This window comes from Coregonus clupeaformis, chromosome 29, assembly GCF_020615455.1.
Source record: "Coregonus clupeaformis isolate EN_2021a chromosome 29, ASM2061545v1, whole genome shotgun sequence".
Lineage (NCBI taxonomy): Eukaryota > Metazoa > Chordata > Actinopteri > Salmoniformes > Salmonidae > Coregonus > Coregonus clupeaformis.
This window is the reverse complement of record NC_059220.1, coordinates 21890923-21907792: the sequence shown is the minus strand read 5'-3', so window position 1 is coordinate 21907792 and position 16870 is coordinate 21890923. Positions and strand designations below refer to the sequence as shown.

General features: G+C 43.3%; 1 protein-coding gene across 1 annotated transcript in view; it reads left to right on the top strand.

Moving 5' to 3' along the window:
• The window catches only part of LOC121544837 (protein kinase C eta type), a 51439-nt gene that overhangs the window by 8882 nt on the left and 25687 nt on the right, over positions 1–16870 (top strand). The window contains exons 3-10 of the mRNA XM_041855030.2: positions 8062–8125; positions 12196–12349; positions 12730–12764; positions 13152–13234; positions 14879–15008; positions 15267–15400; positions 15975–16109; positions 16203–16376. Of these exons, the coding sequence (XP_041710964.2) occupies positions 8062–8125; positions 12196–12349; positions 12730–12764; positions 13152–13234; positions 14879–15008; positions 15267–15400; positions 15975–16109; positions 16203–16376 (909 nt within the window). The remainder of the gene's footprint in view (positions 1–8061; positions 8126–12195; positions 12350–12729; positions 12765–13151; positions 13235–14878; positions 15009–15266; positions 15401–15974; positions 16110–16202; positions 16377–16870) is intronic.

Here is a 16870-nt window from a genome sequence, read left to right as displayed (position 1 = left end):
GCTAGGCCCTACTTTGCTGAAATGCCATTTGAAGTAGAGACACAAGAGCTTAGTGTTGACCCAGATACAGGCCACAATCCAGAAAGTAGCAAACAACGGAGCATGAGCAGAGACTCTCCGTACAAAAGAAATGAAAAGCAGCATGGTGGAAAGGGAAAACAAACCCACTTCCAGTCACCGAAACAAGGCTTCCCTGAGTCACAAGTGGCACCAGAACTCACCAAGTACCTCCTGCGCCGTGAGATGGTGAGTTCCGGACTCCTGAAGTTTGATGATCGTCCTGAAAATTATTGGGCATGGAAAGCATCTTTTCTCAATGCGACCAGAGACTTGAATCTATCAGCCAGGGAAGAGTTAGATCTAATTACCAAGTGGCTGGGGGCAGAGTCGTCTGAGCAAGCAAAGAGAATTAGATCTGTCTATATTCTCAATGCAACAGCAGGGCTTAACATGGTCTGGCAACGACTAGAAGAGTGCTATGGTACACCCGAAGTGATCGAGAATGCACTGTTGAAGAAAATTGATGAATTTCCAAAACTGTCTAACAAAGACAATCACAAACTAAGAGAACTGGGTGACATTCTTCTCGAACTGGAGTGTGCTAAAGAAGAAGGGTACCTTCCAGGCCTCGCTTATCTGGACACATCTCGTGGGGTAAACCCTATAGTAGAGAAACTTCCATTCAGTTTACAAGAGAAATGGATAGCACAGGGATCCAAATACAAGGAGGACTATCGGGTAGCATTCCCACCATTCTCGTTTTCTCGAGATTCATCAGGAACCAGGCGAAAATTAGAAACGACCCCAGCTTCACCCTCTACACCTCAACTACCCAGGTGTCTGTGAAAAGTGAGAAACCTGTCAGGTACAGCAGCAAGACACCTGTGACTGTACACAAAACAGATGTGTCATCTGAGCCCTCAGACCACCAAACCAAACCCAGTAAGACAAAGGTTGAAAGCCCTGACCATCACTGTCCAATACATAACAAGCCTCATCCTCTTAAAAAGTGTCGCGGATTTAGATACAAAACTCTAGATGAGCGCAAAGCATATCTCAAAGAGAATGGCATTTGTTTCCGATGTTGTGGGTCAACTCAGCACAGAGCTAAAGACTGTAAGGTGTCAATCAAGTGCTCCGAGTGTGACAGCGACAGACATCTTGCTGCTCTGCATCCAGGTCCAGCTCCTTCAACGATAGATACCGCTACAGCAGAGAAAGAGCATGGCGGGAGCAAGGTGAAGATGCTCTTCTATCAGTCACCTCAAAGTGTACCGAGATCTGTGGTGAGGCAGCCAATCCAAGATCATGTTCAAAAATATGCCTAGTCAAAGCTTATCCAGCTGGGAAAAGAGAGAAAGCTGTCAAAATGTATGCAGTGCTTGATGAACAGAGCAACAAATCTCTGGCCAAGACAGAGTTTTTCAATCTCTTCAACATCAATGACAACTCTGCTCCATACACCATGAAGACCTGTTCTGGGGTAACAGAGACTTCAGGCAGGAGAGCCGTCAACTTCATGGTGGAGTCTATAGACGGACACAAGCAGCTCACTCTCCCTACTCTGATAGAGTGTGACATGATGCCAGACGATAGAATGGAGATTCCCTCCCCAGACATTGCGCATCATCATCCCCATCTGCAACCAGTGGCGGACAAAATTCCAGCTGTGGACCCAGACGCTCCCATTCTCCTGCTCTTAGGACGAGACATCTTAAGGGTACACAAGGTACGAGAACAAATCAATGGGCCCCACGACACTCCTTATGCACAGCGACTCGACCTCGGGTGGGTCATCGTGGGTGAAGTTTGTCTGGGAACGGCTCACCGACCAGCCAGTGTTAACGTGTTCAGGACAAACATACTTCAAAATGGTCGCACGTCCTATCTGAGCCCTTGCCCTGACATCATCCAGGTGAAAGAGAACTACAGCAGCGTAGCTCAGCAACACATTTCTCTCTCTACAGGGCACTCGAGAGATCCAAGCACAACTGTAAACACTGACAGCAATCCAGCAGACCAAGCAACCAGGCCCATACGAGCCGCACTCTTAAAGCACACCAGTTGGTTCTCAGGTCCCCCTTTTCTGGCTCAAGCAAACTCAAGTGAGTCTGAGACCATCAATTTTGACCTTGTAGAGCCTGACGCAGACGCAGAGATTCGGCCAGACGTCACTGCCTTCGTCACTAAGGTTTCTGGAGCTCAATTCGGCTCTCATCGCTTTGAGAGGTTCTCGAACTGGAAAGCTCTCAATCGAGCCACAGCACGACTCATTCATGTTGCCAGATCCTTTCACAAAAGTGCGGACGACAACAACTGCAGAGGCTGGCATCAGTGTAAAAAACCATGCAGTACAAGTGAGTTATCACAAGCCAAAACAGCAATCATTCACTGTGTGCAACATGAAGCCTTCAAAGAGGAATTCAAATGCCTTGAGAAAGGAAAAGAGTTACCAAAACAAAGTACACTCAAAAAGCTGAACCCAGTGATTGATGAGGATGGGTTGCTGAGGGTGGGAGGCCGATTATCCTCTGCCGACCTGTCACAAGACGAAAAACATCCTCTCATCATCCCACGGACGCATCATGTCGCCACTCTGCTGGTAAGACATTATCACGAGCAAGTGGCTCACCAGGGCCGTCATTTTTCAGATGGAGCTATTCGAGCAGCAGGCTTCTGGATTATTGGGAGCAAACATCTGGTCTCTGGTATCATCCACAAGTGTGTCACCTGCCGTAAGGTTAGAGGAAAGTCAGTTGACCAAAAGATGGCGGACTTACCTGCAGACAGACTCACATCAGAGCCACCATTCACCAGTGTTGGACTTGATGTGTTTGGACCATGGAATGTCATAACTCGTCGCACTAGAGGTGGTAGTGCAGACTCCAAGCGATGGGCGGTACTCTTTACATGTATGTCTACTAGAGCAGTCCATATTGAGCTCATCGAATCCATGTCCACATCCAGCTTCATCAACGCGCTGAGGCGTTTTTTCTCTATCCGCGGTCCAGCAAAAGTGCTACGATCTGATCGAGGTACAAACTTTATAGGTGCCTGCAGGGAACTGGGAATCGACACAAATGACTCAGAGTGGACTAAATACCTCTCAGACAAGGGATGTACTTGGATATTTAATCCCCCACACTCGTCTCATATGGGTGGTTCTTGGGAGAGACTCATTGGGGTTGCCAGACGTATCCTTGATGCTATGCTGTTTCAGACGGGCTCCACTCGTCTCACACATGAGGTCTTGAGCACTCTTATGTCTGAAGTTATGGCAATAATCAATGCGAGACCCCTAGTGTCAGTGTCAACCGATCCTGACATGCCTGCCATTCTTACACCCTCAATGTTACTGACACAAAAGACCAACGCTACCTCAGCCCCTTCTGGATATTTCCACATGAACGATCTTCATGGAAAACAGTGGAAGCAAGTCCAGTGTCTCGCTGACACTTTCTGGAAAAGGTGGAGACAGGAGTACCTGACAACACTGCAGAGCGCATGAAAATGGACAGCAGAAAAGCCAAATGTGAAAGTGGGAGATGTTGTCTTATTGAAAGACAGTCAGACGCACAGAAATGACTGGCCAGTCGGACTTGTGGTCAAAACCTTTCCCAGTACTGACGGAAAGGTCAGGAAAGTAGAACTAAAGGTTGTCAAGCAAGGGATTGCTAAGGTGTTTCTGAGACCAATCTCAGAGATTGTTGTTCTTCTTTCTGAAGCATCCTAGAGGCAAAATATTTGATTTCATAGTGGCACAATCTCATTATACCAGGCGGGGAGTGTGCTGCCATCTTGTTAGAAGGTATCAGATTTATTTTATTATAGTGATTAAGAGTGACTTTCATTGTGTTCCATGCTGTTTAGCGCCCCCTAGTGGAGCTTTCTGGTACTTAGAATTATGTACGAAAACCCGGAAGTAAAGTTGTTATTATGCACGCGACAAGCAGCTAGAAACAACGTTACTGTACAGTTCTTTCAGTGCAACTATTTCTTGTTACGCTTCAGCCTCGGAAAATATTTGTTTGTAAGTTCAATTCAAGCATATTGCAAGTGATGATAATATTGTTATTGACAGAATTGCTTACTTATCAAAGTTAATTGGTTACATTTACTCACGCAAATTGCATTGACTTTCATGGATGCCGTTAGCTGTATTAGTTTGCTCGTGCGTCATGTAAAAGAAGTGTAAAACATACTATAGTTTGTTACTGTTTCTAGTGTAATATGCTTTATTATTGTACAGAGGTGTTTGTACATTATTAGAGTAATGAAAGGAGTTGGCTAGTTGTTACTCATAGAGTAATTATCTATTTAGTTGTCGTCATGCCAGATATATGGTAACTTGGCACTTGCTTTGTATTTATGCAACTTTCAACTTGAAATGTATAATGTACAGCTACAGTATGTCAATGTGAATTGAATACTAAAGTATATTATTTTCTGTATTTGCAGTTTCACAACATAAACGTTTTCAATACATTCGTTCAAGAAAAGTCACGCCTTGGAAGTTTTATTGACGACTCAGTTGTTAGCTATCTGTCTAGTTTTGCACGGGAACGCAACTCAAGGGCAGAATACTCACTATGAAACTCTTTTTACACAATTATCTCATCACCAATAGTTCACTAGTTACACAGGAACATAGGAATACATTTATGAAATGTTCATGAACTTTTACTTGTTTTAAACTTTCAAAACATTCATACATTGGAGCGCACGTGAATATAGCTACCCAGTGCTCGAAAAAAATGTTTTTTCATCACCGTCCCAGAATCGTCCCAAAGTGCAACTTTAAACGTCCCAAACTGAAGATGAACCGTCCCACATTAAAATACACTATATATACAAAAGTATGTGGACAGCCTTCAAATGAGTGGATTCAGCTATTTCAGCCACACCCGTTGCTGACAGGTGAATAAAATCCAGCACACAGCCATCTCCATAGACAAACATTGGCAGTAGAATGGCCTTACACATTTCTGCCCTGCTAGAGCTGCCCCGGTCAACAGTAAGTGCTGTTATTGTGAAGTGGAAACATCTAGGAGCAACAACGGCTCAGCCACGAAGTGGTAGGCGACACAGGCTCACAGAATGGGACCGCCGAGTGCTGAAGCACGTAGTGCGTAAAAATCGCCTATCCTCGGTTGCAACACTCACTACCGAGTTCCAAACTACCTCTGGGAAGCGACGTCAGCACAAGAACTGTTCGTTGGGTGCTTCATGAAATGGGTTTCCATAGCCAAGCAGCCGCACACAAGCCTAAGATCACCATGCGCAATGTCAAGCGTCGGCTGGAGTGGTGTAAGCACGATTCTGTGCTTCCAACTTTGTGGCAACAGTTTGGGGAAGGTCCTTTCCTGTTTCAGCATAATGCCCCTGTGCACAAAGCGAGGTCCATACAGAAATGGTTTGTCGTGATCGGTGTGGAAGAACTTGACTGGCCTGCACAGAGCCCTGACCTCAACCCCATCGAACACCTTTAGGATAAATTGGAACGCCGACTGTGAGCCAGGCCTAATCGCCCAACATCAGTGCCCGACCTCACTAATGCTCTTGTGGCTTAATGGAAGCAAGTCCCTGCAGCAATGTTCCAACATCTAGTGGAAAGCCTTCCCAAAAGAGTGGAGGCTGTTATAGCAGCAAAGGCGGGACCAACTCCATATTAATGCACATGATTTTGAAATGAGATGTTCGATGAGCAGGTGTCCACATACTTTTGCTCATGTAGTGTACTTTGTTTATTTTTATGTTTTTATATGGCAACATGGGTTTACTCTAGGACATAGGTCATTCACAGTGATTTAAAAGGCTGATAAGAGTACTACTGAAATAGATAAATGGGGCTGAGCCAGAAATGTGCCTCTAAAAAGGCCAACACTGGAATAATATTCTAATCTATTTTTCCTAAATGTACAGGTAACTGACAAAATAAAAGAAACACTTGAGTAAATGAGGGATACAAATTATATTGAAAGCAGGTTCTTCCACACAGGTGTTGTTCCTGAGTTAATTAAGCAACTAACATCCCATCATGCTTAGGGTCATGTAAGATATAAAAATGCCCAGTTGCCCGTTATTTTGGGTACCACCATGGCTAGAAGATGTAATCTCAGGGGTCTCAAAGGAGCATAGGCGGTTTAAGTGTATGTGTGTTTCAGTCACCAGATCTCAACCCAATTGAAGACTTATGGAAGATTCTGGAGCGGCGCCTGAGACCGCGTTTCCCACCACCATCAACAAAACACCAAATGATGGAATTCCTCGTTGAAGAATGGTGTTGCATCAATAATAATAATAATAATATGCCATTTAGCAGACGCTTTTATCCAAAGCGACTTACAGTCATGCGTGCATACATTTTTACGTATGGGTGGTCCCGGGGATCGAACCCACTACCTTGGCGTTACAAGCGCCGTGCTCTACCAGCTGAGCTACAGAGGACCACAAATAGAGTTCCAGACACTTGTAGAATATATGCCAAGGGGAATTGAAGCTGTTCTGGCAGCTCGTTGTGGCCCAACACCCTATTAAGACACTTTATGTTGGTGTTTCCTTTATTCTGGCAGTTACATGTACATAAATAATTAGCCAACATCTCAAAGTGTAGCCTAGTTGATATGTCCACACCGATGCTGACATGAGGGAGGCGCCAGAAAATGTAGCCAGACTTTTAATTACATAAATATATGCTAAACGCCAGTCATGTTGACAAATATAATGTAGGATAATTAACATTAACGTCTAAAGGCTTGATTCTGTTGACGTACTCGAGGCACGGTTCGTTCAGATCAAATGGGTGTGTTCCCGCTAATTGTGTTCTCGCTAATTACATTTTGGAACATTCGCAGGTACCCTGTACTGCTGTGTGCGCATTCCTGTGCTTACCACGAACGTGCCCGGCTGCCTCTGGAGACCAGGCGCAACCAAAAGCGTATTTGGCAGTGGGGGGATGAGGAACTGAGTCAAATAAAGCAAGTAGCTGCCTGGCGCTTTACAGCAGTGGAGGTTTCTGAGGGGAGGACGGCTCAAAATATTGTCTGGAATGGAGTAAATGGAATGGTATCAAACACGTGTTTGATACCATTCCATTCACTCCATTCCAGCCATTATTATGAGCCGTCCTCCCCTCAGCAGCCTCCACTGCTTTACAGTGGGGACATGTTTTCCAATCAATCAAACTAATCATGGTAGGATATTAACGGGGGGTCAAATTGAACTGTTTCTAATATTGGGGCGGTCATTACTCCCGCCGTCCCCCCTGCAAGTTACGCGCCTGGCTGTAAGTAACCTCAGTTTCCATTTAGTGGTTTGTGCATGGCCTCCTCAGCACAGTGGAGCTCTTTCAGGTTTCTCACTGTGGGCCTCATACCGACCTTTTGGTCTCTGTCAGTCTTATTATGTCTATTGTCTGTCTCTGTGTGTATGTCTTCTTTATACTTATGCCTGTGTGAGATGGGTGTTATTTTGACTGGAGCAGGGTGTCATTTAATGGAGCTAGGTAAACCAGCTGGACCTGCTCTCTAGTCTCTCCACCACATTGCTCAACACACACCTACATGCTACATACCGGTATGTTAAACAAAGACCTAATAATGCAGCCGTTTTTAATCTCAATATCAAATCATTTCTGGGTAACAATTAAGAACCCTCCTGTGATTGATTGTTTTGAATGAAATGGTCAAAAAGAAACAAATAGCAATTTCTCAAGCAAGATTTTTGCTAGGACTGTCTGGGAGTGGTCTGAGTGGGGAGGGGAAAACCAAAAACTAGCTGTTCTAGGCAGAGGTTTGGAACTCTCTTTCTTAGTGGTCTATTAACTGGTGATGTCACCAGGCAGGCCAAAACTTAATCCCACCAAAACAGGCAGAAATTTCAGGCTCTCTTTTCAAACGGCTCTTAAACTAAAAGGACTTAATCATCATTTTCACAATTTCACTGTAATATTCCAACCTCATAGTGTGGAAATGTATATAAAACACAGGAAAATCACATTTTTGACTGTCCTGTGCCTTTAAATAGTCTAGTCTAACGTCTCCTGTGTGTGTTTGTGTGCAGGTGGACCTGGAGCCAGAGGGCAAGGTGTACATACTCATAGTACTCAATGGCTCCTTCATTGATGGTAAGGGTTTTTCACTGTATCTCACACTAACCCTCTATCTATTTCACCCATAGATGGCAATACTATCTCTCTACCTCCCTCTCTGTTCCTATCTTTTTCTCTTACACTCAGATGGCACGCATTCTTTCAACTCCTTAAATATTCAGTAACATTTTGTTCTATTCGACATATGTACAGTAAGTCCCTCCTCCCTCTAAAGTTAAAAGTCTGTCTGTCTGTGTGTTTGTCTGTCTGTCAGCTTCAACACAGCCCCTGATGCAGCTGATAACTAACATGCTGTCAGAAACAGACATTCAGCGTCACAAAAACCTGGTTGCGTGTGTGTCTGCGTTTGTGCATGCCTGTGACTGACTTACTGTAAGACATGCTGTCGATGCTTTGACTGATGGGAATCCTATCTTCTTTGTATCCCTTCAGATAGAACATTGTTGCTTTAATCATTCATATTTTTTCCTTCATTCTCTGTCTGACAAACATACTCCCCTCTAGCAGTTTGTATAGTGCTCTGTCATGGTTTAATCGCCACTGAAAATCATCAAGACCTTATCTGAACTGCATCTGACCTATATACTGTTTAAATCAAAATTGCACTTAGCTCTGCACGTTTCTCTCACTTTATCATAATATCATTCATAAACCTCTCCATTCTAAAGATCACTTCCCTGATATTATTATTATAATAATAATAATATTTAATTTGTAGAGAGTATACGAGTACAATTGGAATAGGTCATGAATAATTTAGAGAGGTTCGATCCATTTGTTGTGGGAAGCATATCAAACATCATTCAATAGCTGACAATTGAGTGCTATTCTCAGTGTAGTACTCCACCATCTCTCTCATGGTTGTCGGGACTCTACAACATGCAAGTTTCCGCTGTCCATATGTGGTTTTAGCACCTCACAAATATAACAATAGCTCAAAGATTACTCTAGACAAACACACACAGACATACACACTCACGCATGCATGCACGCACTCGTCCATGATACCATACGTAATATGATCAGTGGCGTGTATTCATGGGTGCCAAGGGAAACCAGGTTTCCCCAAAAAATTGACAAAGAAAAAAATAATCAAAATAATTTATATTTTGTCTTTCTGTGTTTCATAAATGTCCTTCAATTCGCAAGAGGCTGAACATATCTCACCAGAGAAAGCATCCGAACGAACGAAACAGCACCCCTCTGTCTCAGTATGTGTAGCGTATCTATCTGATGCTGTCTGGTCAGAAAGAGTATGACATTGTTGCCGTCCATAGCTAGCGAGCATTTGGCCTCCGTTGATAAAAAAAACACATAAAATAATAGCCAATCAGCATTGCGCTAAACGTAGTGAGCTCAGCTGTGAATGGTCCTGGTGCACCAAAAAAAAAAAGTGTCAAGGGAAGCCAGTTTGGATTTGGCTTCAGACCATTCACATCACAAGCCAATCGTCATTACTAACAGAAGAAAACTTGAATTGCTTCATCTCATTGTATTGTTCTCCGGTGGTAGAGAAATTAAAATTCTAATCTTTGGCAACAGCTCTGTTGGACATTCCTGCAGTCAGCATGTCAATTACACACTCCCTCAAAACTTGAGACATCGTGTTGTGTGACAAAACTGCACATTTTAGTGGCCTTTTATTGTCCCCTGTACAAGGTGCACCTGTGTATTAATCATGCTGTTTAATCAGCTTCTTGATATGCCACACCTGTAAGGTGGATGGATTATCTTGGCAAAGGATAAATGCTCACTAACAGGGAGGTAATCAAATTTGTGCACACAATTTGAGAGAAATGCGTTTTTTGTGCGTATGGAACATTTCTGGGATCTTTTATTTCAGCAAATGAAACATGAGACCAACACTTTACATGTTGTGTTATATTTTTGTTCAGTGTAGTTGTCTCTCTATTAGACTAAGCATAGGTAATTAGATGATATTGAAATTGAAATGGTGCTGGAATAGTGGAGGCAGCTCCTGTTTTCTTTGCGACTTGCGGTAAGTCTCTGTGTTTCAAAATAAATAGTTGTTTAGTAGTGCGGAAATGTTGGAAACATTACCTTGCTCGACCGTGCTGTAGGTCATGTAACTGTTTGTTACATGCAATATGTTTTGTGGACTTCACAGTGGAAGAATAAATTCAACCACACATTTATTTCATTACAAAACCGGACAGCAACATCTGTCCGGTTTTGTAATGAAATAAATGTGTGGTTGAATTTATTCTTCCACTGTGTCTTCTTATTGCCTTGGGCCTTAGGCCTATATATCACAGTGGTAAGGCATATGAACTAACAGGTTATAGAGCAATCAGCGCAATTATCACAACACATACAGTGGGGAGAACAAGTATTTGATACACTGCCGATTTTGCAGGTTTTCCGACTTACAAAGCATGTAGAGGTCTGTAATTTTTATCATAGGTACACTTCAACTGTGAGAGACGGAATCTAAAACAAAAATCCAGAAAATCACATTGTATGATTTTTAAGTAATTAATTTACATTTTATTGCATGACATAAGTATTTGATACATCAGAAAAGCAGAACTTAATATTTGGTACAGAAACCTTTGTTTGCAATTACAGAGATCATACGTTTCCTGTAGGTCTTGACCAGGTTTGCACACACTGCAGCAGGGATTTTGGCCCACTCCTCCATACAGACCTTCTCCAGATCCTTCAGGTTTCGGGGCTGTCGCTGGACAATACGGACTTTCAGCTCCCTCCAAAGATTTTCTATTGGGTTCAGGTCTGGAGACTGGCTAGGCCACTCCAGGACCTTGAGATGCTTCTTACGGAGCCACTCCTTAGTTGCCCTGGCTGTGTGTTTCGGGTCGTTGTCATGCTGGAAGACCCAGCCACGACCCATCTTCAATGCTCTTACTGAGGGAAGGAGGTTGTTGGCCAAGATCTCGCGATACATGGCCCCATCCATCCTCCACTCAATACGGTGCCGTCGTCCTGTCCCCTTTGCAGAAATGCATCCCCAAAGAATGATGTTTCCACCTCCATTCTTCACGGTTGGGATGGTGTTCTTGGGGTTGTACTCATCCTTCTTCTTCCTCCAAACACGGCGAGTGGAGTTTAGACCAAAAAGCTCTATTTTTGTCTCATCAGACCACATGACCTTCTCCCATTCCTCCTCTGGATCATCCAGATGGTCATTGGCAAACTTCAGACGGGCCTGGACATGCGCTGGCTTGAGCAGGGGGACCTTGCGTGCGCTGCAGGATTTTAATCCATGATGGCGTAGTGTGTTACTAATGGTTTTCTTTGAGACTGTGGTCCCAGCTCTCTTCAGGTCATTGACCAGGTCCTGCCGTGTAGTTCTGGGCTGATCCCTCACCTTCCTCATGATCATTGATGCCCCACGAGGTGAGATCTTGCATAGACCCCCAGACCGAGGGTGATTGACCGTCATCTTGAACTTCTTCCATTTTCTAATAATTGCGCCAACAGTTGTTGCCTTCTCACCAAGCTGCTTGCCTATTGTCCTGTAGCCCATCCCAGCCTTGTGCAGGTCTACAATTTTATCCCTGATGTCCTTACACAGCTCTCTGGTCTTGGCCATTGTGGAGAGCTTGGAGTCTGTTTGATTGAGTGTGTGGACAGGTGTCTTTTATACAGTTAACAAGTTCAAACAGGTGCAGTTAATACAGGTAATGAGTGGAGAACAGGAGGGCTTCTTAAAGAAAAACGAACAGGTCTGTGAGAGCCGGAATTCTTACTGGTTGGTAGGTGATCAAATACTTATGTCATGCAATAAAATGCAAATTAATTACTTAAAAATCATACAATGTGATTTTCTGGATTTTTGTTTTAGATTCCGTCTCTCACAGTTGAAGTGTACCTATGATAAAAATTACAGACCTCTACATGCTTTGTAAGTAGGAAAACCTGCAAAATCGGCAGTGTATCAAATACTTGTTCTCCCCACTGTAGGTTGTAATATGGTCTTTTTGTCCTGGATTGGTTTCCCTGGTGATTTTACCCACGCACCAATACTGGATATGATTGTGTTGACTCATTTGAACATGTCTGTCTGACCCCCATCCCATCCCATTCTCTTCCCCTGTTCTCAGATGACGCCACAGGGAATGCGAAGGTGTTTAAGCAGTTCAACAGGAAGAGGCAGGGGGCCGTGAAACGCAAAATTCACCAGGTCAACGGACACAAGTTCATGTCCACCTTTCTACGGCAGCCTACCTTCTGCTTCCACTGCAAAGAGTTCATCTGGTAAGGACACACACACACACACACACAACATATGTTTTACTATCCTTGAGCGGACCTAAAATGTATTTCCCATTCAGGTACCCTTAACCCTAACCCTAATTGTAACCCTAAACCTAACCCCTAAGTTTAAAATAGTATTTAGGAGAATGTTCCTTGATTTACTATCCTTGTAGAGACTTGGGGATTTCCGGTTCCCACAAGGATAGTAATACAAGCCCACACACACTCTACTGCCCTCACCTCAGAGAGTTCATCTAACGTGTTACACATATAGTGATAGTATTGTCGATTGTTTATAATAGAAACAGCCCATTACAATATATGTATTATGTAAACAGTATGCTTTGCATGATTCCTGACTGTCAGGTCTTCTGTTACAGGGGTGTATTTGGGAAGCAGGGCTACCAATGCCAAGGTGAGTGACCCTTTTTCTCCTTTTCACTGTTCTCTTTCTTGGGTCTTTCTTTCTGCTCAAACCACCAGTCTCTCTTTTCTCTCACTCTTATTCACACCATTTCTGTGACCACCAGCCCACTCAGACAGGAAGTCAATGCTACGCCACAGAGACTGAGCTCTCTCACACGGCCTGTTTTATTATTGAGCTGCTGAACCAAAACCCAGATCATCTCACAGTGCCTGGCCTCCATCTCAAATAATTCAGCCACATGCTCTTTCTCAGAAATCACCAGTGTTTCAGCAGGAAAATGATGCCTTTGTCAAGGTTTCTTTCACACTTAACGGCTCTCTTAATGAAAGACATGGTTTGATTGTTGTTTTGATTCTATCTCTGTCTGCTTCCCAGTATGCACTTGTGTGGTTCACAAGCGATGTCATCAGTTGGTTGTCACGGTGTGTCCACGCATGAAGAAGCCTGTCAAGGAGCCGGTGAGACAACATACAGAGACTAGCCATTTGACCTTTAACACCATACCCCTATTACACTACAATATCGCTGTAACAGCTCTGTCATGTCATCACTATGACACCCATCCCTGAATACTCCAAAAATCACCTTCTCATCAATGGAATGTGTTCTGACAATGCAAAGTCAAAAAGTTGTCTTTGTAACTGAAATACACTATGACGAATATCCGGGGGATTCCAGAGTCAAAATAGGCTGTTCTACAGGTGCATTGTGCTGATAGACACAGATCCAGTCAAATGGTCCTCAGACGTAGATGTATGATAAATAGACAGCCTTAAGACGTAGACGTATGATAAACAGATCTTTATTCATCAACTGTGTCGGCCAGGGACCCTGCCCCGGATGCTGTTTGTGTTGAGTTGTTCAGTGAGGCAGAAAGGTGTGGGCCAACAACATCAAGCTACTGAATACAGATGTAGGATCTTAATTTGATCACCCTGTTGCAGGATAACTTTCCAGCAATGCAGGTTTAAAAAGGCTTCTGAAGTTTGTAATTTCCACTTTGAAATGTCAGACTTGATTTTCCGTTACATTTATCAACCCCTACAAAAATGTCCATTAATTATAATCTACATAATAATTCACATTTCCTGTTGCTGCAGGATTATTTTTCTGCTGTAGCAAACTGGCTCAAATTAAGATCCTTCGTCTGTATTATCACACATATTCTACAAGTACATTAAAGGCATTATAGGGAACATAAAACTTCAATGCAGGCTGAAAATCTAGTTTTCATGTCACGGTCTATTACACATATGGACAAACCATACTACTGATGAAAAATAAGAACTAAACAGATTGACACATGTCTGAGTATGTGAAGAAATGTTTTTCTGTTGTGAGAAGTGGCATAATAACATGATGCCATATGATGGTTTGCTTGAGCACACACTGCTACCTGCTGGCTGTGTGGTTTATAACATGCAGTATTTACATTCAGTCCCTCATTCAAACCTAGGTCAATGCAGTGGTGGAAAAAGTACTCAATTGTCATACTTGAGTAAAAGTGAAGATACTTTGATAGAAAATGATTAAAGTAAAAGTGAAAGTCACTCAGTAAAATACTACTTGAGTAAAAGTACAAGTATTTGGTTTTAAATATACTTAAGTATCAAAAGTAAATGGAATTGCTCAAATGTACTTAAGGATCAAAAGTAAAAGTATAAATCATTTCAACTTCCTTATATTAAGCAAACCAGACGGCACAATTTTCTTGTATATTTTTTTCTAAATTTACAGATAGCCAGGGGCACACTCCAACACTCAGACATAATTTACAAACAAAGCATTTGTGTTTAGTGAGTCCGCCAGATCAGAGGCAGTAGGGATGACCAGGGATGTTCTCTTGATAAGTGTGGGAATTGGACCATTTTCCTGTCAAAATGTAACGAGTACTTTTGGGTGTCAGGGAAAATATATGAAGGAAAAAGTACATTATTTTCTTTAGGAATGTAGTGATGTAAAAGTTGCCATAAATGTAAATAGTAAAGTAAAGTACAGATACCCCCCAAAAACGACATAAGTAGTACTTTAAAGTATTTTTACTTAAGTACTTTACAGCACTGAGTCAATGTGATGACATTCTGATGAATTCTCATTCACAGACCACCAACCAAGGCTTCAGTATCAACGTCCCCCATAAGTTTAACATCCACAACTTTAAGGCTCCCACCTTCTGTGACCACTGTGGTTCTCTACTGTGGGGCCTTGTCAGACAGGGTCTACACTGCAAGAGTAAGATTATTTCTCTCATTTCTTATATTCTCTCTCTCTCTCTCTCTCTCTCTCTCTCTCTCTCTCTCTCTCTCTCTCTCTCTCTCTCTCTCTCTCTCTCTCTCTCTCTCTCTCTCTCTCTCTCTCTCTCTCTCTCTCTCTCTCTCTCTCTCTCTCTCTCTCTCTCTCTCTCTCTCTCTCTCTCTCTCTCTGATGTTTATAGGCAGGTATTCCATTTTCATGGCTTATTAACCTTTACTTCCTGTCTGTCCTCTGCAGTCTGTAAGATGAATGTACACATCCGCTGTAAGGGCAACGTAGCACCCAGCTGTGGGGTCAACAGTGTGGAGCTGGCCAACAGGCTGGCAGAGATGGGCCTGCAGGCCGGGGGGCTCTCCAAACGCAACTCACTGGTACGCTAACTAGAGGATGAGAGAGGGGGCAAGCGAGAGAGAGGGGGAGAGCGAGAGAGAGGGGGAAGGGGAGAGGGAGAGGAAGCGATAAAGAGAGCGAGCCAAATTAATCCACACATACACACCACAGGAGGTTGGTGGCACCTTAATTAGGGAGGACAGGCTTGTGATAATGGCTGGACCGGAATTAGTGGAATGGTATCAAATACATCAAACAAATGGTTTCCATGTGTTTCATGCCATTCCATTTGCTCTGTTCCAGACATTATTATGAGCCGTTCTCCCCTCAGCAGCCTCCACTGATACACACACATACACTACCAGTCCAAAGAAGAACACCTACTCATTCAAGGGTTTTTCTTTATTTTTACTATTTTCTACATTGTAGAATAATAGTGAAGACATCAAACTATGAAATAACACATATGGAATCATGTAGTAACCAAAAAAGTGTTAAACAAATCAAAATATATTCTTCAAATAGCCACCCTTTGCCTTGATGACAGCTTTGCACAATCTTGGCATACATTACATACATACTCTGTAGTTAAATGCTCATCCTGTTGTCCCCCAGTCCTCTGGAGGGCAGGGCCAGGAGCGGGCCCTCAGTGTGAGGAGGGAGAGTGGAAACCCTCAGCAGCAGACCAGACTGCTGGGTATCTCTGACTTCACCTTCCTTCAGGTGTTGGGCAAGGGCAGCTTCGGCAAGGTGAGACAACCACTATAGAGCGATACCACCATGGACTGTGTGAGGGTTTAGAGTTGGATCATTTTACGTGTGTGTGGTTTATTCTTATTTCAGGTGATGCTGGCTCGGTTGAACAGCAGTGAGCGGGTGTTTGCAGTTAAGGTGCTGAAGAAGGACATAATTCTGCAGGATGATGATGTTGAGTGCACTATGACAGAGAAGAGAGTGCTGTCTCTGGCTGGCTGCCACCCCTACCTCACTCAGCTCTACTGCTGCTTTCAGACACCGGTGAGACACACACACACATTCTTACATTACTGTTGACTGCAGTCCCACAATAAATATTTTGCTGTAATGCCTAGATTGTCCTGTTGAGGGCAGCAGTGCCCTAACGTTATCTGAGTGGGAGAGGTTAAGTTGAGAGTGTGATGTAGGAAGCACAGTGTGAATGACCCTCTGGATGCCAGAGCTATTCTCCCACCCAGAGCCTGCTCTGCTTTAGTTGTTTGAACCCTCGCTTGTCTACTTCAATGTGGATCAAAATCGAGCAGCGCTGAGTGAGGTTGAGTGATGTGTTTATTCTGGCTCCTAGACACAGCTTACTATGTATATATCGGCTGCCCCTAGACCACACACTATCTTCACTCCATAGTTCTGTCTTCTTTGAGGGGGTTACAGTACTTCAGATCTTAACAATGCACATTGTAGCTGTACCTCATCTCTCTCAGAGCCTCTCTACACGATTCATATCCATGACTAATATAGTTGGGTTACTTGTCAAT